Below are 26,673 nucleotides of genomic sequence, written 5' to 3'. Positions count from 1 at the left end.
GAAAAATGTGCGTCAATGAGGGGTGTTCAGAAAAGAAGGAGTTGAAAAGACTCAAAGAATATATACAGGAACGATTTACGTGGGTTACACTCGTTCGCTTCTTTTTCTCTTTCCAAAAGGATCATTTAAAATCTGAACGACCAGTGTCCTGGGATAGACAGACCTTAAGGGGTTCCACTGTCCTGACTTGCACACACAGGACATAAAACGACTCTGCTTTTAATATCCAGCACAGTAGCATAGTTAGCGCTAGCGGCGCTAACTTGTTCTAGCGGTGCACTCCAAGTCATGGCAATGATCAGTGATGTCCTCACTGATTGTGGCTAACGCTCCAGTCAAGAGTTTTCAAAGTGCGGTTTGTAGATAAGATCTGAAGCTAGTAGCAGTAGCAGAGCTTTGCAATGTTCCATTCATGATGGAAATTAGCTGAAACAGTGCAGATATTTGCGCTCCCATGCTAGTTTACGTTGCCCTTCAAATCCAATCCACTTGATTCTTTCCTGTGATCAGTGCGGTGTTTCACGAGCACTTTATTGCCATCTTGAAGAGGAAGTATAAACTGGCCAAACTTGCTCACCGCGAAACCTCAAAACAGTGCTGCATGTTTGACAAAGCGGCAGCATTTTGAGACATAGTGCAGACGCTGAGCTGTGGTTAGCCTCCATGCTAGCAGCGCGGCTGGTGGGCGTCGAGTGAGCCCGCCCCCACGGGCACCAGGGCGAGGTAGTTGGAGGGCACGTAGCCCCTCTGCCTGCCTCTCACCTCCACCAGGCTCCACTCACGGCTTCCCCTCTTGTCGTGAGGCTCCAGGACGCGGACCGGCTCGCCCGCCATGATGGAGACTTCGTGGTTTCCCCTCGCTGTGAAGCTGTAGGCCGCAAACACCTGGGAGACACGGGGTGGTGTGTGGGAGCAAATTAACGCTGTGTCTCAAATGGCACACTTCTGTACTTAGTTAGCCTTTTGAGTGCATAAGTGCGTTCACGGAAGTATCCCATTAGACAGAGCATAAGCGCAGCATACTAGCATGTTAGCAAGCTGATCGAGTCTCCTTGAGCTCCCATGCAACCTTTGACCTCAGCTACCTTGGCTTTCTTGTGTTAGATATCATTTAAAATCAATAGTACCCTTACTTTGATAGGGGCCAATGATCCCTGACCACTCTACTAGTTGCTACTTTCACTTTCACACTCGGCAGGAAGGTTAGATAATGACCACAGTGTCCTTGCAGTGCTAATAGCTTGGCAGGGTTTAGCAGTCAGTTACCTCAGTGTCAGTGAAAAGTCTTCACCTCGTGGCTACAGTATGATATCACTTTGCACGCCATTAGCATTTTGCTGAGCAGCCGCTAACAAGACAAGACGAAGCGTCTCTGTGGCACCTACAAGGCCGAGACAAAGTTCATCGCCTCCTGAAAAACCTCATGTTGATGACACAATGCTGCCATGAAGCGAGGCCTGAATATAATAACGTCAAAGAGCTGGACCCCTCTTGTTTTGGGGACACACGGCCATCGTCGTCACTATCTGCGGTGACATGGCCTCAAGGTTGGTAGGTCTTTTATATTTTATAGCAGGAGGCTCAGGGTCAAGAGGGAGGAGGGGGAATGCCTAGGGGAGGTCAGCTGAGTTATCAGTCACTTTAACAGGCAGTGAGGTGACTGACTGACTGACACACACACACACACACACACACACCCACCCCTGAGGTCTAATGAAATCCCGCTCTCCACTCACCTTAATCTCACTCTATCTAGTATACACGCTCACATAAACTATCACACATTTACAAGCCTTGACACTCCCGCCTCCGATTCACATGTATTAATAGTGTGAATTTATATCACCACACACGTGCCACCATGTGACTGATTGATGCTTCTACTGCAGAGCACACGGCCGCACGCATGAATCAATCCGCGCATGCGCTTGTCACTGTCAATTGACGAAATAAACATCCTTGCAGCTCAACCAGTCAGATCACTAGACCCGCCCACCAGCGTTTGATGGGCGACTGACTGATTAGTGACATTTTTCATGTTGAATTCTTGACATGGTGCTTTTCCACACGCTGCAGCGCCATGAAATCAAAAGGCCCTTAAATAACAGTCGTGAAATAAATGCAATTATTTTAAATTAACTATTTCATGGTTTATAGGTTAACATTAATTAACTCATTAAATCCCACATTTCAAGCATAACTTTCACTTTGACACAAATATTTTTTGCTTTTTTGACAGCTTAAATATTAAGTGTGTTTGTGTGTGAGACAATGCATTAAAATACCCCTCCAATGCAATTTTTTTCCCAGTGTGGTACACAATGGAACAACTGCTTTTATGCAAGGTCTTCCTCTTCCTGTCATGTCATGTGTCTCCTTTCTCACCGCCTATCAAACGCACTTCTGCCACCTAGTGGCCGTTTTTTACGGCATTAAAATTCCTCTCAAGTCTAATCCATTTGCGACGAGATGCATCAGCAACTCCTTTAGCCTCTCGTGGAAAAAAACCCGTAAAAAGACATATAAATATGTTGTTGGGATCGTGCGTTCGGGTTTAAAAAGACGTATAACTAAGTCTTTGGTATTGAATGAGTTAATTCATATTGTAATTAGGTATTCATTTGGCTTGTGTACACTAACGGTCAAAAGTTTTACAACACCCCAATTTCTCTCTACACTTTTGTGTTACGACCACGAGGGTATAGTACCACAGTGTGTTCCAAACGCTGCTTTAATGTAGACAGAGGAGGGAGGTAGTATTCCACAAAAGTTGGAAAACCTGTAGGAATTAGCAGCACCAACTGTCAAGTCTTGCTCAACCTCTGTTTCTGCAGAACAGCTTTAAATTGTTCACACATTTTGTGGTCCCTAAAATAGGCTTTTTTTTTTTAATAATTCTGACATATACATCATTTTTCAGTTTTGGGGTAACCTAACCTGTTTTTTTTAACCTCAGGCAGTTAACCACCATTTATTGGACTTGAACAACGGAAAAGTTGGGGGTGTTCTAAAACTTTTGACCGGTGGAGTATCTATTGACTTTTCGCAAACACAATGGCTGTTTAGAAAGAGATGAACAATGTCACTGCTTCTTGATTATCATGTTATTACAATACTGCAAACACTATAATATAATATTGTTGCAAACACAATTACATAATGTTATATTTATGCAAACTCCATTACATATTATAATATATTATGCATGGCTATATGCACACTACCAGTCAAACGTTTGGCGACACTTTTTCTTTCAATAACATGATTAAGTGAAATGTTTCGCGCCTATTTTGCAAGATCTCTGTGTGAAAGAGGCAGGTGCAAACCATAGTAACTTAAAGTTTATATGAACTTCTCCATATGAGCGCGTGAGGAGGGGGTGGGATCACCTGGAAGCATGGCTGGCTGAGCGCTGCATCAGTTTGTTGGATCTCCGGCGTGTAAGAGTGCCTTCTGGCAACACCGGTAGCCTGCGGCAGGGGCGGGTGAGGCGATGGCGGCGGCTCGTCCGCTGGTTGATGATAGCGGATCAGCTTGGCGCATGGCGCATAGCCTCGCCGACCTGCGTGACACCATCACACACACACACACACACACACACACACACACACAAACTAGTCAGTTTATTGGGCTCACCTTGATGCAACTGGTGCTGGTGGGAGATTCTAGTGTGTGCTGCTGTACAAGCCAATTGGAGCAGGTGTTCTTAACATTGTGACCATACACACTTGCAAAAAAATGCATGTGCATGTGCACTCTTAATCCAGACCCATAAAAAGTGACAAACTACAGATCTTCTGAAAACTGATTAAAATATGAACTTATATTTATTTGCATGTCAGGCCAACATCTGCAAAATCCAGAATTTAAAAATTTAAGGACAATAAAATAACACAATATTGAGCCCTTAATTGTTGCAATGAGAAGGACCTGCCAAAAGATGGCGCCAGTGAGCTGTATTATAGTGTGCCTCAGTTACAGTTCCTGCTAAAAATCAGATATAATAGTGATGGAAAAAGGCCTATCAGTGCTGCCCTATAATAACCATATTGTTATGTTTATACCTCCAGCATCCACCAGCCACCTGCGTCTGTCCCCGCGAGTGTCGGCGTGGCTGATGACTGCCACCAGCTCTCCTTTGGACAGGCTTAGGTCCAGGTCCCGGCTGCCCACCACAGCGCTCATCACCTGGTAGATCTTGCCAGAGCCGTGCTTGTCAGTCAGCTGCTTCAGTCGGAGCTGCGAGGACGTGCCGAGAGGCTGAGGGACAGCGCAAGCACAGAGTTGCAGAGTGTGTAATGTTACTGGATGCCACGCAACACACGCTTAAAAGACCACCCTGTTTGCTTCCAGCAATGTGATGCATCTGTTTGAGTTATGGTTCAGTTTCATATTTACTATTTTGCTTTTACATGTAATATGTTAAATTATCCACATAGTCAGCAGTTGGCATGGTGTTTACACCCACTGAACACTTCATTAGGTACACCATCTAATCAGCTCTAATACACTGCTTTTTAAAGATAATGTTTACCATATATTGACAGTGTCAAAGAAGGAAGAGTAAGAAGAGAGGAGGAAGAAGGAAGAAAAAGAGGTAAAGATAAAGATAAATATCGTGATTGTCATTTCTAGCAAGTGTGCAATGACAGTAATTGATTTAGAACAGCACTGAATTGTCAAAATGTGTGTACTCAGGAACAAGTATACAGTGTATACAGCAGGGGTCTGAAACTCACGGCCCGTGGGGCAAAACATCCATATATCCAACTATTGCGATATTAAACCCGACTATAGATTATCGATACCATTTGCCATGTATCATTTTTTTTAAATAAATCATTATAATTATTAAAATATAGCCGCTATAAACTTCTATCACCATTTTACATGTCAGCTAGGAGGAGCTCATCGCCATAATACCAGAAAATTGGGTGGATGTCACAGAAGAAGAAGAGAAACAAACGGCGTGTAATCATGAAGTTAAATGAAAAGATATGCCAGCATAGTTAAAATCAAAAGTGTGGACTCACTTTGGCTTTTATAGTGTGGACGAGACAACGCTGGATAAGGACCTTGCAGTATAGAAGAAGTGTCTGACGAAAATACAACAAACGGGTGACACGACAGGCAAGAACAGCCACCTCGTCATTACCACGCTGGCGGATAAAACTGTGCCAAGTAAGAAAAAAAGTATTTTTCTATTGAAATGCTAAATGTTGTGTTGTTCAGTCAGGAGACGTGTGTTTAGTTTACATTTTATATTGTCGTGCTGCTCTCTTTCTGGTGAATACGTCACTACTACCATACTACACTTAATATTTATTTTTTATTAAGCTTCTACTTTATAGTGTTGATCAACTTGAGATGCATGAGATGTTGTGTTTTCTGAATGTGTTTAAAATAGCTTTAAAATCCTGTTTACACTTGCGTTGCACTAAAAACAGTCTCACCCTTTGCATTACTGCTTGCATTCTGGTTAAAATATGCAGAAAAAATTCCACCCATTTTCTATCCCTGTTTTTTCTTCATTGGGTCACAGGTAAGCTTGAGCCTATCCCAGTTGAATCCAGCTAAATATACACTATGAAATTATTTATTTGGTTCACCCTATAACCGTATCAAGATATTATCGTTATCATGAGCCATGTATCGCGTATCGTATCGAGAGGTATCCTGAGATACCCAGCCCTACTCCCAATACTTGGGAGACTACCTCCAGCGGCAACCAGGTAAATTGAGTACTGTAAATTGAAGTGCAATGACGGAAGTATTCAAATTTAGACACAGCAACAGTCACAGAAAGCCAACTAAATAAAAGCAGAGACATTGGATGCGCTCATTGTAGATAAAGACCTGCACGGCGGGCGCCAAGAGCGTCTCCTCCACACTGTGACACAAAGTCTCCAGCCTCCTTGAACCCTCAAGTACTGCTGACTCAGCCCACTCCCAAAACATGCCGGTCTCAAAAGAGCTGTGGGGAAGCTGCATGGAGGGGACAATAAACTACATTAACTTCCTTCCTGGAGTGTCGACAACTCAGAGTGGTTACCTGTTGGGCAAAGCTTTGGAAGAGCTGCTCCATGTCAGAGGTGAGGTCTTTGTGCAGGCAGCTGAACGTGCCCAGCATGCTCCAAATCATCTGCAGCGCCAAGCCGTTAAACTTTGGCAGCTCGTTAAGCAGCAAGGTGTTGATGGTCCTGGGTGAAGAATACAGTGACAACTTAAAAAATGATTCAATCAACATCCAATGCACTAACGCAGTTCAGCCTCACTTGTACGTGTTTGCTATGGCTTGTTCCTCATAGCTCAGAGAAGATTTGGCCTCAATCACTTCATAGTCGAGCAGCTTGTCCAGCCTCTTCCGAATCAGATTCCTCGGGCCCACCAGGAGGTCACGGAGCGCACAGAGGGGTTTGTGAATCAGTGTCCTCATCCTCTTTTCCTGGATGAAAACACAACGATTGATATAAATCACCACTAAGATGCTGAAGTGATGCTTGATGCTGGATAACGACTGATGCTACTTGTTGAATGTTGAATCTAGTTACATGGACTTTATTTTATTTTATTTTATTTTTAAACAATCATACTCACAAATGTGGGGAGGATCCACTGCCTGAGTGCGGTTGTGATCTCCTTGTAGCAAATGGGTGCCTTCTCGCCATCCATGTCCAAGTCAAACTCCTCTGTTTTACAACGGAGGAATCTCTGTGGAAGACCAAAAAAAACAATGTTAAAAGTGTCTTTTTGACAGGATCCAAACTGCACCAAAACACCCTGCATGTCTTAGCATGTCTAATTTTTTTTGAGTCCACAAGTGCAACAAAATGCAGTGCACTGTCAGCAACATCTGCCTATGTTGCATGCAAAATGGTCAAAATGGTAAGTGCGCAGTGCTGGACACTTACAACCCTCGATCGTCGCCATTTTGGCTAAGTAGCGGAAGAGGAGGGACCGAAGAATCAGAGGAAAAATATTGTGGCCGTCATTGCCAGTATTGACGCACAACAATAGTAATGGATTTGGGACAGCACTACACTGTCAAAATTCACGCATTCAGAAAGCAAGTACATAGTGTGCACACTATACTTATTAAAGTGTACTGACGGAAGTGTTCCATTTGAGACACATCCATCGTCTACCTGAAGGTGGTGGAGGTACAACTCCACGTTGTCCAGCAGCTCCAAGATGCCGTGTTCCAGGATGTAAAAGAAGCATTCGAGCGCATCAAACTCCTCGTCCACCAGCTACAGATAGACAGACATCTTATATATAACATATTACATGTGGCAAACATGTCAGACATCATCTTTACAGTAATCCCTCATTTATCACGCTTAATTGGTTCCGGACTGGACCGTGATAAGTGAATTTCCGCAAAGTATGATTCCTTATTTATAAATGGATTATTTTCGTAGCTAGAGCATAGGAAACATGTTCATGACCTTCTAAATATGTTTTTTAACATTATTAGAGCCCTCTAAACATTAAATAGCACCCTTTGTCACCTTTACACTCATATTGCCCAATAGAGTAGCCATAAGAAGAGAAAATAAGCCATTTAAGACATAAATAATACTCATACTCGTGTGTGTTCCTGTATTCTGGTGGTGCGGACAGGAAGTGACATCAGGGGTTCAGAATTGAGCTTTGGCTTGGCGTGGGTTACAGCCACAACAGTAGCTCGTGTTAGGGATTAATGTGCCTGTTGTGAGCTAATTCAAACCTGCAATAAAACCTGTTGTTCTAGGGATCAAGTCTGGTGCTTGTGCGTTCCACCGAACATTACAGTAACATTACTGCCACCTAGTGACCAGTGTAGAATACTACATATCATCCCAGCTCCTTTGAATGCATCTTCTGAAGGCCTTGTATTTGTATTTTAGTTCATTAGGTCATTTTTATGCTTGAAAATCCTTAATAAAAAATAAAATTTGCTTAAATATGCATATTTTTGACCTGAAATAGGCCGTATTCAACCACAAATCAGCATTATTTATATTATTATTATTTATCCATCCATCCATCCATTTTCTATACCGCTTCATCCTCATTAGGGTCGCGGGGCATGCTGGAGCCTATCCCAGCTGACTTCGGGCGACAGGCGGGGTACACCCTGGACTGGTCGCCAGCCAATCGCAGGGCACATATAGACCAACAACCATTCACACTCACATTCATACCTATGGACAATTTAGAGTCGCCAATTAACCTCACCTGCATGTTTTTGGGAATGTGGGAGGAAGCCGGAGTGCCCGGAGAAAACCCACGCACACACGGGGAGAACATGCAAACTCCACACAGAAATGCCCAGGAGAGAATCGAACCCAGGTCTTCCCGATCTCCAGGCTGTTCCTGTATTGGCCAACGTGCTAACCACTAGACCACCGTGCGGCAATTATTATTATTATATTATTATTATATTATTATTTATATTTATTTATATTTTAGAAATATCAAGACAGAATGAACCCGCAAAATTTGAAGTGCGAAGTGGCAAGGGACGACTGGATTTTACATTATTCCATGTAACATTGTAAATTAAAGAATAACATTTTTATTAGTTGTATATTATTTTAATTATTATAAAGTATTGTATTATTAAGTCATGTATTTGAATTTTTAAATAATGTAAAGAACTAATCCCTTGATAAATACAAAATAAATCATAGAAAATACAGTCGCTCGATCTTACTAAAGTAAGGTTGTGTCCTGTGATGTTACCTTGGGAGCCATCCCTGTCTCGTGTTTGATGAACTGTCCAATCCTGGCTGTTTTCTTTGCGATGCTGTGAGAGCTCAAGCGGTTGATCTTGTCCATGATGCTCAGCGTCTCGGTCTTCTTGTATTTGTCAGCTGCAGGTTGTGAGGCACAGGAACTGAGTGTGAAACTGTGATTCGCTCATCTCAGCTGAAGGGTTAACACTGTGGTTTTCGGCCCTTCTCACCGACTTCTCTGAAGCGCTTATACTCGTTGATGCGACAGTTGAGGGCGATGGACGTGTGAGCCGCCTGCTCCAGGAGCGTGTACGCTGGGTGACGCGTGTCTGTGTGCTTCTGGATGGTCTGCAGAAGAAGCGGGTAGCGGGCGATGCGCTGCACTGGCATCACCAGGAAGAAACTCAGGGAGGAGGCGTTCACTTCCGGCCTGCGCAAACGCAGGAGACGTGCGTTGAGGTGACGCCGGGAACACCTGTGGCTCGTGAGGGAGTTAAAAACCTACGCTGATGTCTTGATGACTTTGACGATCTCGTCCCACAGTGCCTCCTTCTTTTTGTAGGAGTTCTCCACCACAGTGACGCGGTTGTAGTTAGTCAGGTACTCCTTGTAGGCGGCCTCAATTTCGGAGGAGAGGCTCAGGAAGGCATCACCTGTGCGGCGAGAGAATAACACTTCTGTAAACGATGCTCGGGGAACACAGAAGGCTCCTCTGTTGGTATTATGTATTAGAATTAGGTGTACCTGCTCATGTAATGTAATGTAATGAGATCCAATACAAGAGCTTTCATTAGATTGCCTCTGAAACTTACCTATGTTCTACTGCTGATTACTGAAGAACGGAAAAAGATAGAAACAAACTTTTTTTTATGAAAGATGAGAGTAATCTTTCTTTTGGTAGGTTGCATGTTTATATAGCCATAGAACACAATATTCTGTACACCTTGAAACATCATTCGAAATTGTCTAAAATGGCCGGTACTGAAGGGGTTGTCTTTTGAGAAATGACTGGGTTTGAATGAGTTAAGCATATTAAGATTCTGCAACATAGTCAGATACTTGTTGGGCTCTACTATAAATCACACTGACAGAGAGATTTTGGCTTCCTGTCTTCAAGTGAAATCCGGCCTGAACCATCTTTCCTGATGGGAAGTATGAACGTGCTGCTTTAAAAGGAAAAGGAAAAATGGCGGTGCTCACACAGTGCCTCCAGGAAGAGCGGATCTCCAGGCTGCAGATGCTTCTGATCCAGCAGGCTAAGGAGGCGACTGGAAACGTCGATCACATCCTCGATGTAGAGGAACATGCTGTCCAAGTTGGCAAGCGGAGGCTGGGATGAAAAAAAACACACACACACACACACAAAATGAGATAACACGTGGACTCATTAATCAGGTGTTTGCAAGGCACATTTGTGACTTACGCCAAATGGGCGGTTTTCTCAAAGAAACATGAACAAAACAATCAGGTTGTAATCACAAGGTGAGCTCAAATTAACACGTTAGCTGACTTTTGAATGGCATCGAAAGGAAAATGAGAAAAAGTCATAACTATCAAAATTGAAGAAAGTTTTTCACTGTTACAAATACAGTGTGGTCAATGTTCTGCATATATTAAAAATCTCTGCAATGCGCGAATGACTCTTAAAGCAGAGCTTCTCAGTGAGGTGGGGTCTTACAGGGGGCAGAGGGGACTTTCACTAAGGTTAGGTGTGTCCTGATACAAGAGCTTTTCACTTCCGATCCAATACCAATATTGCAGCCTTAATTATCGGCCAATACAGATAACAGCACAAATCATATATGTTTTTATTACGTTTTTGGAGTGTGTAATGGTAGAAAAGGCTTGATCAAGTGATATTAAATAGAGAACAATAATCAGCAACAGTATGTATTAGAAAAACTGACCCATTTACTTCTTTGCATGCGGCCAGGCATAATTTAGCAAGGTTCAAAGTGCTCAATTAAGTGTTTAAACCCAACTTTATTCACCACCGACAGGGGCTGGTCATCTTTTCTGCAATAGGTGGTCATCAATCTTTTAAGTAAGTAAGTAAGTAAGTAATGAGTCGTTCCCTGGGAGTTTCCCCATGTGATGCTACTTCAAATGCGGGATGCGTTTGGTCGAATTAGACTTCCCAGGTTCTGTGCCACCACGTGAAACATGTGCATGACAAGTATTGCTCTCAGCTGCAACGTCTTTTTTGTACGTTTAACAAAAAATACACACAGCCGACATCACTCCTACTCCATGCTTAATTAACACCTTAGCATGCTGCTGTTGTGATCACGTGGGCTCTACCCGGCCACTGCTTGATAGATGTCCTGGGGTGGAGTCTGCAATCGACTGCTTGTATCCAAGTCCCAATGTCAAAGATTTTGAATGATTTTAGATGCAGGGCAATATAATCCTTGTTTTTTTTTTTTGCTGATATCGGCCCGATATCAGACATCAATATTGGATCAAGTCACCCGTACTATCATTATGGTTCAGCTCCTTCTAACGTTTGGCCTTGCGAGTTCAGCAGACAGATAACAGATTCTCAATAAAGACTCCATTTGAGTTTAATTTCTGAACATTTACTTTGATGCACTGTAAAACTGGAAATACAAAAACAAAGCATGTCAATTATGCCTACAAAAGATATACAAATAATTTCTCTGTGACATTCAACACAAATCGAATGTGAATTTCTCTTGGAGATGAATAAAGTATCTATATCTATCTGAAATGCATTTAAAAACATGCATTAGCTCGACGCTAATTTGGTTGGAAATCCCATATACGCGCTAGCAATTAAGCATAAGCAATTTACGTGGCGACTTCTTACACCTTCCAGATATGACAACTAATAAACTAAACACATGATGCATAATAACCATAATATTTTCGACAACTCAACAAGAAACACGGCACACTGCACTTCCCAATAGCAGGACCTACTTCCTGAAAAAATGTCTGTCCCCTCGGGGAGGAATGACAAAAAATAATTGAAAACCACTGTGGAGCACGCATGTATTGATATGTATTTCAGTATTAGAAAATGTGAATGCACAGTAGTAGGCCTAATGCCCACTTAGAACAATCTCCACTGTGCCCTGAAAACAAGCCCACAACTTGTCTGCCTAGCAATCTTACACAATGAGACACAATGGCGCCACTATTCAATGCTTGTTGTGTTTCTCTGTCCTAGCTGCTGCTTATTTCCATCTCTATCCATCTTTCTTTTATTGTCTCTTCAATGTCACATTACACATTATTTCAGTACTGCATGTTATACTCCTCTGTCTCCTCACATGCTCATCTGCTGTCTCTATGCCACGTTCATCTTTTCCACTCTCTTCCATGGAGCGTTCCTTACGGCCCATAAAGCCTAATTCCATTCCGTTTTATGATGCCTCGTTTCATTACTGGGGAAATAATAAACGACCATAGCGGAGGTATAAGCAAAGCTGCTGGTGTGATGACAGTAAATTGTGTAAAGCAGCAACTCATTAAGACGCCCTCTTATCACAATGTGACAGAATTAAATGATATTAGCATTGAAGTATAGCAGGATTGATGGAGATTGTAGCAGGAGGTCACGTTTTGTTATGTTGAATATACTGTATATCACACACACATACACGCACACACTCGGGAAAAGTATTTAGAAACAATTCTAACTTTATTACCTGAATTTGTAGAAGACCACATTTGTTGAGAGCTCTCAGTTGTACAATAATAAATGAATAACAGTACCAATCCAAAGTGAGCTTTTACTGGCTCTCATTAGATAGTTTATTGACAAAGATACACAATCTAATGGATATAGTAGACCGTTCTTCTAATATTTACCTGTAGTTTCTGCAGGTTGCTCCTGATGGTCACAGTGCTGACCTGTAGCATTCGCAGGTAGCTTCTCTCAGAGTGCACCAGCTCTTGGACGGCCATCAGCTGCCTCTGGGCCGCCCGCTCTTTGGCCGCTTCCTCTTCCTTCGCGATCCTTTCAGCCTCCTCCGCGGACTTCCTCTCCTCAGATGTGGAAAGCTCCTCTGAGAAGCTGTCTTGCGAGGACAGCTTCACCTCAGAGCGGATGGCCTTGTCCGTGACCTCCACGGACTCGATGGGTTCTTCCTCTTCCCCGAATGGATCATACTCCAAGCTTTCGTCTGTCTCCTCCTGGAGTTTTTTTTCCTGCTTGTCATTCAAGGGGATGTTCTCGACAGCTGCTGCCGTTGAGGAGGCTATGTTATGAATAGTCCGGGGGAAGGGGACGGGATGAGGCATCCTGGGCACCTCCATAATGGAGATCGCTGTCAAAGAATAGAATAGATGAAAATAAAACTTTATAATACGAATAAACGACTTTCAGTGAGGTTTCATATAATGACTGAGAAAGATGCAGTGCATATTTATTCATTCACCAAACACACCAGCCACTTTTCAGCCTTTACAGAGAATAATGCTCACTTTTGACTGACACTGTTGGGGACGTAAACATTTAACACAGGGGTGTCCAAACTTTTTCCACCAAGAGCCACATAATGAAAAGTCAAATAATGTAGGGGAATTTTATATTTTTAATTTTGTAGACAGGCTAAAATCAAAAGGTTAGCACCTGGATTTAACTAAGCAAATACGTTGCTTTACTGCGATTCCTGCATAGGTGATCATGTTTCAGCTGGCAACAAGTTATTTAACCCAAACTAATGCAGTGAGCAGCTTTTCATTTGTTAAACAACCATGTCGAAAGACACACCCTGCAGTCATGGAAAAGATCTTCATCTAAGCAGAAACCACTGAAATGTGCTTTATTAAAATGTGGAAGAAAAGTTTGTAAATTTTGCGCCGTGGTCTGAATCACCCATCATCAATACAAGATCTTGGTGAAAAATATATGCAGGTCTGAACAGAAATAAATGTGACACTGCAGAAGCTTGTGAAAATGATGCCACAGTGAATGTGCGCTGTAATCAAATTTAAAACACGGGCCAACAAAATATTAAGAGTGTGTAACCTTATTTGGCTGTGTTACTGTACAGGTGGCAAAGCACATGACTATTATTAGTCGTATTATTGGCATTACATTTCATATTAGGGCTTTTTTTTGCTCTTTTTTTCCCCCTAGTTTTTTGTTTAACTGTATTCTTAGAATGTGTCACTGACAAAACAAGAGCTGCAGACCACAAGTGGCCCCTGGGCTGCACTTTGGACTCCCTTGATTTAAAACAGTGTTTATTACTGTGTTTGTAGTTTGCCCCGCTTATGTTGCTAAACAAGATAACTAAAGTAGTTGAAATTCGAGTGCGTCTCCTCCAGGTCCAAGAATATTAGGCTTATGATTCTAAATTGTCCATAGGTGTGAATGTCAGTACAAATAGTTGTTTGTATACAGAATTCCTTTATCGTGGTTAATTGGTTCCAGACCCGATGGTGCTAAAAACATTTCCGCAAAGTAGGATTCCTTATTTATAAACCAAATATTTTCATAGTTTAGCATTGAAACCCTGTTTGTGACCTTCTACAGTAAATACTGTTTTTAACATTTACAGCCCTCTAGACATTAGATGTTCAGAGTTGAGTTTTAGCTTGGAGTGGGTTACGGCTGTAACAGCAGCCCATGTTACTTGTGTCTCACCGAACATTACAGTAACATTACTGACACCTAGTTACCAGTGTAGGACACTACATAACATCACAGCACTTTTGGATGTGTCTACAGAATGCCTTATTTGTATTTTAGTTCATTTACCAAATTTTTAAGCTTGATTTAGGCAAAAAATACATTGTATTTGCTTAAATATGCATTTTTTGTAATAACACACAGCATTCAACCACAAAATAGCATGAGTTATTAATGAATATATTTTTGAAAAACTGTGATCGAGTGACATGACAAAATTTGAAGTGCAAAGTGGCAAGGGATAATTACAGTGGTGTGAAAAAATGTTCACCCTCTTCCTCATTTCTTTGCATGTTTGTCATACTTAAATGTTTCAGATCATCAAATACATTTCAATATTAGTCAATGACAACACAACTGAACACAAAATGCATTTTTTAAATGAAACTTTTTATTATTAAGCGAGAAAAAAAGTCCAAACCTACATGGCCCTCTGGGGAAAAATGATTGCCCCCGCTGTTGCCCGCTCCGCAGAAACAAAGTAATTGAGATCTATCAGTCTGGAAAAGGTTATAAAGCCATTTCTAAAGCTTTGGGACTCTAGCAAACCGCAGTGAGAGCCATTATCCACAAATGGCAAAAACATGGAACAGTGGTGAATCTTCCCAGGAGTGGCCGGCCAACCAAAATGACCCCAAGAGCACAGCGATGACTCATCCAAGAGGTAACCCCCCCCCCCAAAAAAAAACAAAACAACATCCAAAGAACTGCAGGACTCACTTGCCTCAGTTAAGGTCAGTGTTCATGACTCCACCATGAGAGACACTGGGCAAAAACGGCCTGTATGGCAGAGTTCCAAGACTAAAACCACTGCTGAACAAAAAGAACATTAAGGCTCATCTCAATTTTGCCAGAAAACATCTTGATGATCCCCAAGACCTTTGGGAAAATACTCTGTGGTCTGATTGTTGAACTTTTTGGAAGGTGTGTGTCCCATTACATCTGGCGTAAAAGTAACACCACATTTCAGAAAAAGAACATCATACCAACAGTAAAATATGGTGGTGGTAGTGTGATGATGGTCTGGGGATGTTTTGCTGCTTCAGGACCTGAAAGACTTGCTGTGATAAATGGAAACATGAATTCTGCTGTCTACCAAAAAATCCCGAAGGAGAATGTCCAGCCATCTGTTCGTAACCTCAAGGTGAAACCAACTTGGGTTCTGCAGCAGGACAATGATCCAAAAAACACCAGCAAGCCCACTTCTGAATGGCTGAAGAAAAGCAAAATGAAGACTTTGGAGTGGCCTAGTCAAAGTCCTGACCTGAATCCTATTGAGATGCAGTGGCATGACATTCAAAAGGTGGTTCATGCTGGAAAACCCTCCAATGTGGCTGAATTACAACAATTCTGCAAAGATGAGTGGGGCAAAATTCCTCCACAGCGCTGTAAGAGACTCATTGCAAGTTATCGCAAACACTTGATTACAGTTGTTGCTACTAAGGGTGGCCCAACCGTTATTAAGTTTAGGGGGCAATCACTTTTTCACACAGGGCCATGTAGGTTTGGATTTCTTTTCTCCCATAATAACAAAATGTTTCATTTAAAAACTGTATTTTGCGTTCAGTTGTGTTGTCATTGACTAATATTTAAATTTGTTTGAGGATCGGAAGCATTTAAGTGTGACAAACATGCAAAAAAAAAAAAAAAAAAAATCAGGAAGGGGCAAACATTTTTTCAAACCACTGTATGCATCCTGCGATTGACTGCCGACTAGTCCAGGTTGTTCCTTGCCTCTCACCATCAATAAGTCAGCTGGGATAGGCTCCAGCCCATCCGTGACCCTAATGAAGACAAGTGGTGTAATCAATGATTGATTCATTAAGAATATGTGTTGAATTATAACTGACAGAGTGCAGTCATCCAAAAACTTACTTTGACAAAAAACAAACAATTATTGATTGTGCTTGTGCTGTGCTTAGCATTGTGCTTTGCAGGCTAATGCAGGAAGAGAGAAAGAGCGAGGCGGAGCTACAAAGCAGCTTTGTTGTGACTGTTTACTCCACAATAAACCACGCATGAGTAGTCACTCAGTATTGTCATGGATGTTCTGAGCTGGAACACTAGGAATTAAGCTCCGCGGGGGTGGGGTGGGAGGTTGGGAGCTGCTTACAAAGCATCTGTTGCCGCACTGCTGTGACAATTAGCGCCAGGATGACCTCTGATGAGTTTTATGCGTGATTAAATTACAATCAAGGACTGACTGGCTGTGATACATCATGAGGTACAGTACAAGCATCCTTGTCTTCATGACAATGCTTTGCTGCATCAGTGCATTTGCTCAGCAAAAAGTGACTCTTTGCAGGTGTTAAAGTGGCATTGTCTCCTCCCTTTGTGGCTAGAACAGCTTCCACTCTTCTGGGGAGACTTCGTACAAGATTTGTGAGTGCGTTTCGTCCATTTGTGAGGTTGGACAGCCTTTCTTGAGTCTCTGTTGTAGTTCATGGAATTGATTGAAAAACAAACTCAGGCACAACTAGGGGTTTTAGTCCAAACCCCCGATTGATTCATTCAACGGGTGTCCAAACTTTTTCCAGCGAGGGCAGAATACAGAGAACTCAATGAATTATACATTTTGTGAATTAAAGATACTAAAACCAATCCAAGGTAGGTCAATATATGCTAAGATATCTGAACAAAACATCAACAATCTATCCGAAGATGGCCCCCGCACTTTGGGCACCCCTGACATAATTGATTAGTTGCCATGTACTGTATGTGTTGATATCAACTCAGTAAACATATGGTGACCCGCCATTAAAAATAAGTCACGGTCTAACAGCAGACAGTGAGGTTTTAGCAAATAAATTACACTGCAAGAGTCCACTAAGACTAACAACAACTTTCTGAAACAACAAGTGTGTTCCAGCTGCCAAAACAACAGCACAAAAGTGTGTGAGACCGACAGCACAAACCTTGGAGTGAAGACTCTTCAGTTTAGACGTGCTGCTCCTCAATTGTCCTGCTGGAATCTGCTGCAGAGGAAACACACACACACACACACACACACACACTGGTTTCAGTTTCTCCACTGACTCACACACCACTTTGCTGCTGCTGGGCCTCATGCGGCACGAGTGTGTGAGTGTTGATTCACTGGTGTGTGTGAGACAGCAGTGGTGTGTTTGGCTGGGTGAGCAAAAGGGGGGGGATTGTGGAAAGCAGGGTGGGCCGGCTGTTTAGGAGAGGAAAACAGGGGGGAGGATGCAGGACGCACACACGCACGCACACACAGAAGAGCTGAATAAGCTGATTGACTGCAGCAGCCGTTGTGAAGAGGAAGTGACACTTACCCTGACAAAACACGATTGGCCCACAGCTCCTCACCGTGCCAACAAGGACCAATCAGAGAGAGGCTCCCCCAGAGGCTTCAGGAATCTAATTTACTGACCAATGAAGGCGGAGCAACCGGGCGATTGAAGTTTTCCTCTGGAGGAGGACAAAAGCACAGCGGGACGACCCCTCTTCTCCCAATTGGCCTGTCATTGTGTGCATGTTGCGCTGCAAGGCGATCAATGTAAGACTTAAATGTCAGCAAACAGTTAAAAAAAAAAAAAAAGGAACGTGTTGGCACACTGTGGGGTAACAAGTTAGCACTCACAACCTCACAGTACAACATCGTATCATAGTTGTGATTTTTAATATTTTTAAAAGGATCTTCTGAACTCTTGTTTCAATGCCAGCGTGTAGTTGTGCCAAAGTCCCGCTCTTCTTTAGACCACAAACTAGTTGAGACTGAATCAACAGCGCCTCTGCTGGTTGCAGTAATGTAATACACCCCCCATAATGAGACCAAATATAGATTTAATAATACAGTAATCCTTCGTTTATCCCAGTTAATTGGCAAGTGATTTTTTCCACAGGATTCCTTATTTACAAATTGAATATTTTCATAGTTAAAGCATAGAAAAACCTGCTTACGACTTTCTAAATACATGTTTCAACAATATTAGAGCCCTCTAGACATGAAACACTCCTACAGTCACCTTTGCACTCATATTAGCCAAAATTTTAGACATGATAACAGGAAATAAGCCATTTAAGACATAAGTAAGACCTGTGCTTGTGTGTGTTGGCGTAAATGTTGTCCGGTGCAATGAGAGATGGGTGGAGGGCGGTCAGGAAGTGACGTCAGGGGTTCAGAGTCGAGTTTTAGCATGGCATGGGTTACGGCCGATCAAGTCTGGTGCTTGTGTGTCTCACCCAACATTACAGTAACATTGTGACACCTCGGGACCAGTGCAGAATACTACATAAACATAAGGGTCTTCGAATGCATGTGCTGAAGGCTTTATATTTTTAATTTTGTTGCTGCACGGTGGTCTAGTGGTTAGCACGTTGGCCAACACAAGAACAGCCTGGAGATCGGGAAGACCTGGGTTCGATTCTCCCTTGGGCATTTCTGTGTGGAGTTTGCATGTTCTCCCCGTGTGTGTGTGTGGGTTTTCTCCGGGTACTCCGGCTTCCTCCCACATTCCAAAAACATGCATGTTAGGTTAATTGGCGACTCTAAATTGCCCATAGGTATGATTGTGAGTGTGAATGGTTGTTTGTCTATATGTGCCCTGTGATTGGCTGGCGACCAGTCCAGGGTGTGGCCTGTCGCCCGAAGTCAGCTGGGATAGGCTCCAGCATGCCCCCGCGACCCTAATGAGGATTAAGCGGTATAGAAAATGGATGGATGTTTGAAAATGCTTAATTTAGGCAAAACTGTTAAATTTGCTTAAAATATGCATTTTTTAAAACTAAAAACAGGCCATAATCAACCACAAAACATGAGAGAGTGAAGCTGCTAAATTCAAAGTGTGAAAGTGGCAAGGGATTACTGGCAGAGCACTATTATATTTGCAAAGGCAGATTTTTATGATGTGCAGGATGGTGTACCTAATGAAGAGGTGAGTGTAAGACCTAAGCAATGCAGACGGACTACAATCTTAGCATGTGCTGATCTAAGCTGTGCTAGTGGCAAATACAACACAAATGTAATCATTACGGTGGAAAAAACTGCAGAATGAAGAATGGGGGGCGTGTTGCTGTGCCCATCAGACAGCGAGGAATGCAGCAGGACGACATTCCTGAAGCCTATGACACCAATGATTATGTCCTTAGATTAGTTCACTCCCTCAGCAATGACCAATAAGAGGGAGAAAAACATCAACGGCCTTGCCAAACATGATCCCTTTGGACACTGACAACATGTACTTACAGTACTTTATGCTTTTATATTTGGGGAGTACATGTACTCCCCAAATTCCCTTTCACAGTGAGGCACAGCAGGTCCGGATGATAACATTGAAGGACTGTTACAAACTGTCACAATGTGCGATTCATTTCACTGCCAACAAGAGTCCACCTCTCAACACACACGAGCATTCATGAGTGCAAATGCGTGCACCGGCCCTGGGTTGTTTTTGGAAACTTTTGAGGTGGATCACTGTGGTGGAAAGGTGACTTCTGCAAAGCAGGGCGGAGCGATGACTTCACTGGAAAGCTAAACGAGGAAATGCGTTTGCCCTAACAATGTTGACACCCAGCATTTTGCTTGCCGTGCTGAAAATAACATCACACGCTGAATTGCATTACTACAAAGTCACACTTTCACAAGAAAAGTCTTGATATTACAAAGTAAAAAGTCATAATTTTATGTAAATGCTTTTTTTGCAACAGTGATGTCATAATATTACTAGCAAAGAGTCATCATTTTATTAGAATAAGGTACTAAGTAATAAAAGATTGTATGTGTACTATATTTTTTCCTTTTTCATGTTCTTAAAAGGAATAGTTCGGATTTTTTTGACATGAAGTCGTATGACATCCCCATCAGCAGTGTAGTGCATCAACGGTGACTTAGCCCTCCACTTCGTCCCATGAGCCCAGTTCTGGTCAGATTTCGGTGATGAGGAACGTAGTTCCGGTAAGTTGGGGGGGCCACTTAAGTAAAGAGTTTGGCATCTCAAAACAATATGCGTTGAAAAGAGTCACACATTTGCGTCACAAAAGTGCCTCCTTGAAAAAAATCTGACTTCACAATCGCTCGGCGTTGAGTGTATCACTGCGCGCTGTCGCCTGTCCATTGTTGTGTATGTGTTCCACAACGGATGAAGACCGCCGCCATGCAGTCATAACGTATTCATCTGCGCATGTAAACACTGTGGAACACATAGCGTGCAGTGATACGTTGGGAGAGAAAGTCACGCAGAGCGGTTGTGAGGTCTGATTTTATTGAGGAGACATTTTTGTGATGCATATTGTTTTGAGAAGCCAAACTCTTTACTTAAGTGGCTCCACCAACTAACCGGAACTATGTTCCTCATCACTGAAATCTTACCAGAACTTGGCTCACAGCACGAAGTGGGGGTCAGTGTTGATGTACTACACTGCTGATGGGGATGTCATACAACTTCATGTAAAAAAATCTGAAGTTCTGAACTATCCCTTTAATATCTCTTTACAAATTACTAATTGAATATTTTATATTTTATGGAAATCAACCTTAAAAAGCATTTTGTTATTAGGGCTTCAAAATACCCATCATGCTAAAATACCTGTTTGCATTAATTAGGCTTCGTCTCTCAGCGTTTTTCCACTCAAGACACCGGCGGCAGCAGCCAGAAACATGTTGGCTTCACTAGAAAAGTGACAAACACATTTTTACAATTTCTTAGATAACTTACATATAACTATTCCAGGAAACAAACAAAAAGTGGGAATGACGTCAGATTAATATGACTGGACGTTGGATCGTTCAGGAATATCTGGCATCTTTGTTTTTCTGTCAATACTTACTTCTAAAGGTCTTCTTGTAAGCAATATTGAAAATATTTGCATCCAGGGTTGAGAAAACTATTAATTATTATGAGTCATAACTTCAGGCCATCATGTGACTATGTCATTACAATCACGTGAACTGTGCAACGATGAACAGGTGTATATTCATTAAATGGATGACAAGTCGGAAGACAATCGTCAATCATGTTCACTAACAAAGCCCTGAAAGTAGACGTAAATGAAGTCATTTGGTCCAACAGTCTTTATGTTAGCTAACGATGGGATGAAAGAAAAGTAAAAGACAAAAACGATTAAATTACCTTGTTTTAGCTTCCTTTATGTTTTCAACCTGACCTCGCGCGCACCTCTTCAGGCTCGACTGTCTATCAAAACCACGAGGTTACGGACACATCCGGTCGCTGCCTTTCACATTAAAGGCATTCAATTACGTTTTTAACACTTATTGTAGATTAACTTTATTCTTTCTGTATGTGCTTATTTTTAAATAAAGGACGGCGCAAAATTTTAAATAGATTTAACTATTTAAAAATACATAAAAATCTTTGCAATCCCTGACTGGTGAATCCCATATTTCGAGACATGAATTTTTGAAATATAACCACATCAATATCAATCAAATAGTTATTTGTTTAGCCAGAATATGAAAATAATCAAAATTACGCATTAAGATTTAAGAATAAAACGAAATTGTAATTGTTGAACAGTGGCAGTGTTGCCTCCGGGACGCCAGGGGGCGACATCATGGAGTCGCCTCGTGTGACAGGGAAGGGGTTAAAGGTTACTAGCTTGACGTCGCCACGTGTGTTGATGTTTTGCTTCACAATTAAGCGGCTCCTGTCGGTGAGTTTTGATTCTTCTTCTGCATATTATAAGCAAAAGAGGAACCAGGATGTAATTACTAGATTGCTGTCGTCCATTTGATGAAGGAAAAAGCTGCAAGCTAAGAAGTAAGCTAGCGTTCCGTTTTCGAACATGCAGCGACTTAACACAATGATTATGTATTGTGTTTGTACCTCTACTCAGTTGTCTCACAAGTGTAAGGCTTTTAGTGGCGTGTTTGTATTTATAGACTTCCAGAAGTAGTTGGCACCCTGAATTGTAACTCTAAATACGTAACGTAGCTTTACCGTGTTAAATGAATTGGTGATGTCAATAGCTGTAGACTTGTAGTCCATAGTGAGGGCTGTGTCAGGGTTAAAATATTAGAAATAGCTCTCAGTATGATAGTTCAGTTCAGCACTACTAAAAACTACAATAATTATAAGTGAATTTTTTTTGTTCATACCTCTCAGACAATGACACTAAAAACTGAACATTATCTTTGTAAAGACCGATTGTTTGACACAGCTCTTGCCTTGGATCTGTGTGTGTGTCCTTCATCAAAAGATTTTCCTTCTTGCAGGTCTTTGTACAGTGTTTTCGGTCAGACTGTTGTCTGTCCTGAGTTTAAATGAGGAACTTAAAGTTGCTGAAGAGCTTGCAGACGTCAGAGCTGCAAGGCCTGGGCTCCCCGCAGTGTTTGTCATTGCGCGTTGACACTGGAACACTACTGGTCGCCTCCCAGTATTCCATCACAGAGTTCAATCCTCAGTTAGGACAGGTAAGACCTGAGCACAGATAGCCATGTGGTCACTATCACTAATGCATCACTTACCATATCTTTCTGATCATGCAGGTGGTGACTGAGGCCTCCCTGACCGCGGATGGGTTCCTCCCGCAGGATGGCAGCGGTTCTGTGGTTGGGTTGCAGGACCTGCCGGAAGTTGAGTCGGCGTGTTTGGCCACCGCTGGCGGAGATGTCGTCCTCTTTAACCTCAGCACCAGTCAGGTGTGTTGCAAAGTAAAATGTTTTGATGGTGGGCTTACTTGTGCTTACTTCATGCCATGCCTTCGTGCAGTTGGAGTGTGTCGGCAGTGTCGACAGCGGTCTGACATCAATGAGCTGGAGTCCTGATGAGGAGCTCGTCATTCTCACTACTGGTCAGCATGTCACAGGAATATATGAAAAAAAAAAAAAGTAAGATGTCACAATCGTTATTAAGATTTGACATCTTACAGGTCAGGAAACAATCATCATGATGACAAAAAACTTTGAGCCCATCGCCGAGTTTGCGATTCACCAGGATGACTTTGGTGAAGGTACAGTTGCTCTCATTCATCATACATCATAAACTGTACACGTAGAGTCACAAATAGATTTTAAAATGCATCTGTAAAAATCTGTACATTGTCTATTTAACCCTCTGTACATTCATACATATTTAATTCTGCACTTCTACAAGCTACATTTGGTTACCTTGTACTTCTGCATGTGTAGTGACAATAAATTTGAATCTAATCTAAATAAAAATGATCTTACAATGCAGGGAAGTTCATCACGGTAGGCTGGGGCAAGAAAGAGACTCAGTTCCACGGCTCCGAGGGCAAACAGGCCGCACATAGGAAGGCTCAGGTTTGACACAAATATAATATGTTGTGTAACATGTTTTATATATAATTTGTATTTACCACATATTTTTGTGTATGCATGCACAGTTGATCGTATAGTAACAAATGACGAAAAACAAATCATGTACACACTCATAAAAAGCCCTCAAAATGCCTATTTTGGATATTCTAAATTGTATAAAATGCCTCTCATAGTTATTCACCACATTTTGAATTCAGTTTTGCACATTCAGAAACAATTACAGGCCTTTAGTATGCAGTATTATACCATTTTTCTTATTAATTTGTTCCAAAAAGCCAGATGAAAACTGAAACATACAGAAACTGAAGCAATTTTTCCCATGGGAAATAATGTGAATCTAATGAATCCAATCCAAACACCCAAAAATATTAACAAAAAACATTTTATAGAGAATAATTATAGTTTTATGGGTAGAAAACAATGCAAGATAACTACAAATTAAATGGCTTAAACCAATTAAATGGCTAAACGACCATTTAACGTCACTTTCACCTTTATTCAAGACTTGTTGACGAAGATGGCAAGGAGCGGAGAGGGAGAAATGGTGGGGAGAAAAGCGATCCTTACGTGTTCTTTAATCTCCGGTTATGAGAAGGAAAGAAGACTCACACACCAAATTAGATTTACAAAATATATTGAAGAAAAAGTCTGACACAATATCTTAAGTCTTACAGAGCCCTGGACCCCGTCTCATGCACCTGTTCCCTGATTCACCGGCTGTATGACCGAGAGTCTCGATCGATTGTCCCATCTGTCCTTTTGTACTTGTTTTGCTCAGACCATTGGCGGCAGTCTCTCCAAAGATAACTTTCTCCTGGATTCCTTGACGAAGCTTGTGAGGCCAGCACGTGATAGCCGACCCTTTTGCTGACCTGATAACACTTTCTGTAGTTTTTGACATGACCAAACATTCTTTTCCTCAGCCCATCTCAAGGCTCAAGTCAGTGTCTGTCTGTTTTGACTACATTCTGGACTAAACAGATGTAAACAGATGTTCATCTACGGAGCTAATTACTTAATAAAGCATTATTTCTATAAACTACTTGTAATCATTCACTAAATTATTACATTAATTGATTAAACAGTTCTATCTATACTGTACTTGTTTTAAGGCACTCAAAAATAAACATCAATGCAACCAGTTATTCTAAAATTAACTTGGAACACGGTAATTATTTACTTATTATTTACTTATTTTTTTCTACAACATCTATCGTTGCTGTTTTGTTAACACCTTTACCACTTTTACAAAATGAACCTTCTTGGATTCCAAGATTCAACATACCAAAGGGTACAACGCTTTGATACCTGCGATGTTATACGATGACCTAGACAGTGTACAAGAACTGAGAGTAAAGTTGGGCGAATATTTTCTTCTAAAACCATATCATAGGAAAGCTGTGGTGTTAGAAAACCGAGGTTTGACTATACCTAGAAAACAGCAACATCCATCCATTCATTTTTTTATGCCGCTTGTCCTTACTAGGGTTGCCGGGGTATGCTGGAGCCTATCCCAGCTGACTTTAGGAGAGAGGCAGGGTATACCCTTGCCTGGTCGCCAGCCAATAGCAGAAAACGGCAACATCAATTCTTGTCAAAGCATCTTCCTGCTAGAAAATGTTGAGTTCAATTGACTTCATAGCTGCAGCACTTTTTTTTCACCCCTGCAGATGGCACCATCAAACCACTTTCTATTTCAGTTAATAAAAAAATATATATGTACAATTTAAAGCAGAGAAAGGAGATCCGTGAATATGCGCGGGGTAGCAAATAGGCGGGGATCTACAGGAAGGCGATTTGAAGCTAACCTCAGTATGTGTAATGCGTGCAGGAAGTCCAGCCAGCTCGAGAATGGGATGACCACAGGCCTCGGGTAACGTGGCGAGGTGACGGGCAGCTGTTTGCAGTCAGTGCTGTCTGTCCTCAAACCGGAGCCCGGAAGGTCCGAGTGTGGAACAGAGAGGGCGTCCTGCATGCCACCAGTGAGCCCGTCAATGGCCTGGAGCAGGCGCTGTGCTGGAAGTGAGAAGTGCTTATTAAAGCTTTATATTAGCATAACGTGAGGACCGCCTTCCGAGACTGTCAAGCGTGGATCCATGTGAAGGAGTCTCCCTGTTTCAGGCCCTCAGGCAGCTTGATGGCGAGCACCCAGCGGCATCCCAACAAGCACAGCGTGGTCTTCATGGAAAAGAATGGGCTTCTGCATGGAGACTTCACGCTGCCATTCAACAAAGACCAGGCCAAGGCAGGTTGTTTTCTATACACTTGTACAATTCCACACCAATGATGACGGTGATGTTTTCCTTTCAGGTGAAGGAGTTGCTGTGGAACAACGACTCCACCGTCCTAGCAGTTTGGTTAGAAGATTTAACAGCACAGGAGCACGGACACATCAACACTTGTGGTAAGTCCAGTCCAGTTTTTCGTTAACGTGTGTCTTCTGCTGCAAAATGTGAACATTGTCCGTCTTCTCCCGGCAGTCCAGCTGTGGACGGTGGGGAACTACCACTGGTACCTGAAGCAGAGCCTGGACTTTGGCAAAGACCCCCGGAATGCTCCGACATGCGTGTGCTGGGACCCTGAGCGCCCCCTACGGCTCCATGTGGTGACTCGCGGGTGGGGCAGCCTCACGTACGACTGGGGCTGGACGACGGAGAAGAGCCCCGGGCTGGACACCTCGGATAACGCCAACGTGGCCGTGATTGACGGAGGTGAGGACCAATGGAATGCGACGTAGATGAGGGAAGGTTCATATTTCTTACCCTCCTCCAGACAAGGTACTTGTGACCACCTTCAGGCAGAGTGTGGTTCCTCCTCCCATGTGTTCCTTTGAACTCCAGCTGAGCTCAGCAGTTAATCAGGTGACGTTCCTCTGCCGGCCCCAGGGGACCAATCAGCTGGCGGCGTTCACTGCTAATGGAAACATCTCGGTCTTTAGCCAAGGTGGGTGTTCATGATAAAATCATCAGCATTACTACAAATGTCTGTCACACTGATTAAATGTACTGTTTATGAAAAAGTAGTTTACC

At 42.4% G+C, this 26,673-nt stretch overlaps 2 protein-coding genes across 8 annotated transcripts in view; one reads left to right on the top strand and one right to left on the bottom strand.

Moving 5' to 3' along the window:
* Window positions 1-74: 74 nt before the first annotated feature.
* arhgef37 (Rho guanine nucleotide exchange factor (GEF) 37) lies at window positions 75-21,552 on the bottom strand. 5 transcript variants are annotated; one of them, XM_054791854.1, is made up of 18 exons: window positions 21,474-21,552; window positions 20,931-21,013; window positions 17,679-17,886; window positions 17,301-17,560; window positions 16,127-16,169; window positions 12,558-13,015; window positions 9,921-10,050; window positions 9,226-9,373; window positions 8,951-9,150; window positions 8,728-8,858; window positions 7,146-7,250; window positions 6,598-6,711; window positions 6,276-6,445; window positions 6,053-6,200; window positions 5,857-5,985; window positions 4,065-4,260; window positions 3,390-3,562; window positions 75-885 (listed from the first exon to the last, which is right to left on the bottom strand). In XM_054791854.1, the coding sequence occupies exons 6-18, from the start codon at window positions 13,002-13,004 to the stop codon at window positions 667-669; spliced, it is 2,310 nt and encodes a 769-aa protein (XP_054647829.1). In that variant the 5' UTR covers window positions 13,005-13,015; window positions 16,127-16,169; window positions 17,301-17,560; window positions 17,679-17,886; window positions 20,931-21,013; window positions 21,474-21,552; the 3' UTR covers window positions 75-666. The 5 variants fall into 5 exon arrangements, with proteins under 5 accessions (XP_054647829.1, XP_054647831.1, XP_054647827.1 ...); XM_054791856.1 differs by having other exon boundaries at window positions 17,301-17,360; XM_054791852.1 differs by lacking the exon at window positions 16,127-16,169.
* The window catches only part of elp1 (elongator acetyltransferase complex subunit 1), a 25,884-nt gene continuing 15,700 nt past the window's right edge, over window positions 16,490-26,673 (top strand). Inside the window, exons 1-12 of one of the 3 annotated variants that reach the window (XM_054791850.1) lie at window positions 16,490-16,609; window positions 16,691-16,767; window positions 22,577-22,774; window positions 22,850-23,002; window positions 23,073-23,154; window positions 23,233-23,313; window positions 23,541-23,626; window positions 25,476-25,666; window positions 25,766-25,889; window positions 25,955-26,048; window positions 26,125-26,355; window positions 26,417-26,587. In XM_054791850.1, coding sequence (XP_054647825.1) covers window positions 22,625-22,774; window positions 22,850-23,002; window positions 23,073-23,154; window positions 23,233-23,313; window positions 23,541-23,626; window positions 25,476-25,666; window positions 25,766-25,889; window positions 25,955-26,048; window positions 26,125-26,355; window positions 26,417-26,587 — 1,363 coding nt within the window. In that variant the 5' untranslated portion in view covers window positions 16,490-16,609; window positions 16,691-16,767; window positions 22,577-22,624. Of the gene's footprint in view, window positions 16,610-16,690; window positions 16,768-21,899; window positions 22,122-22,576; window positions 22,775-22,849; window positions 23,003-23,072; window positions 23,155-23,232; window positions 23,314-23,540; window positions 23,627-25,475; window positions 25,667-25,765; window positions 25,890-25,954; window positions 26,049-26,124; window positions 26,356-26,416; window positions 26,588-26,673 lie in introns of those variants that run through there. The other 2 variants (XM_054791849.1, XM_054791851.1) reach the window with 2 other exon arrangements.

This window comes from Dunckerocampus dactyliophorus, chromosome 11 (genome assembly GCF_027744805.1).
Source record: "Dunckerocampus dactyliophorus isolate RoL2022-P2 chromosome 11, RoL_Ddac_1.1, whole genome shotgun sequence".
NCBI lineage: Eukaryota > Metazoa > Chordata > Actinopteri > Syngnathiformes > Syngnathidae > Dunckerocampus > Dunckerocampus dactyliophorus.
The sequence above is the reverse complement of the archived record's forward strand: the minus strand, read 5'-3'. Positions and strand labels throughout refer to the sequence as shown.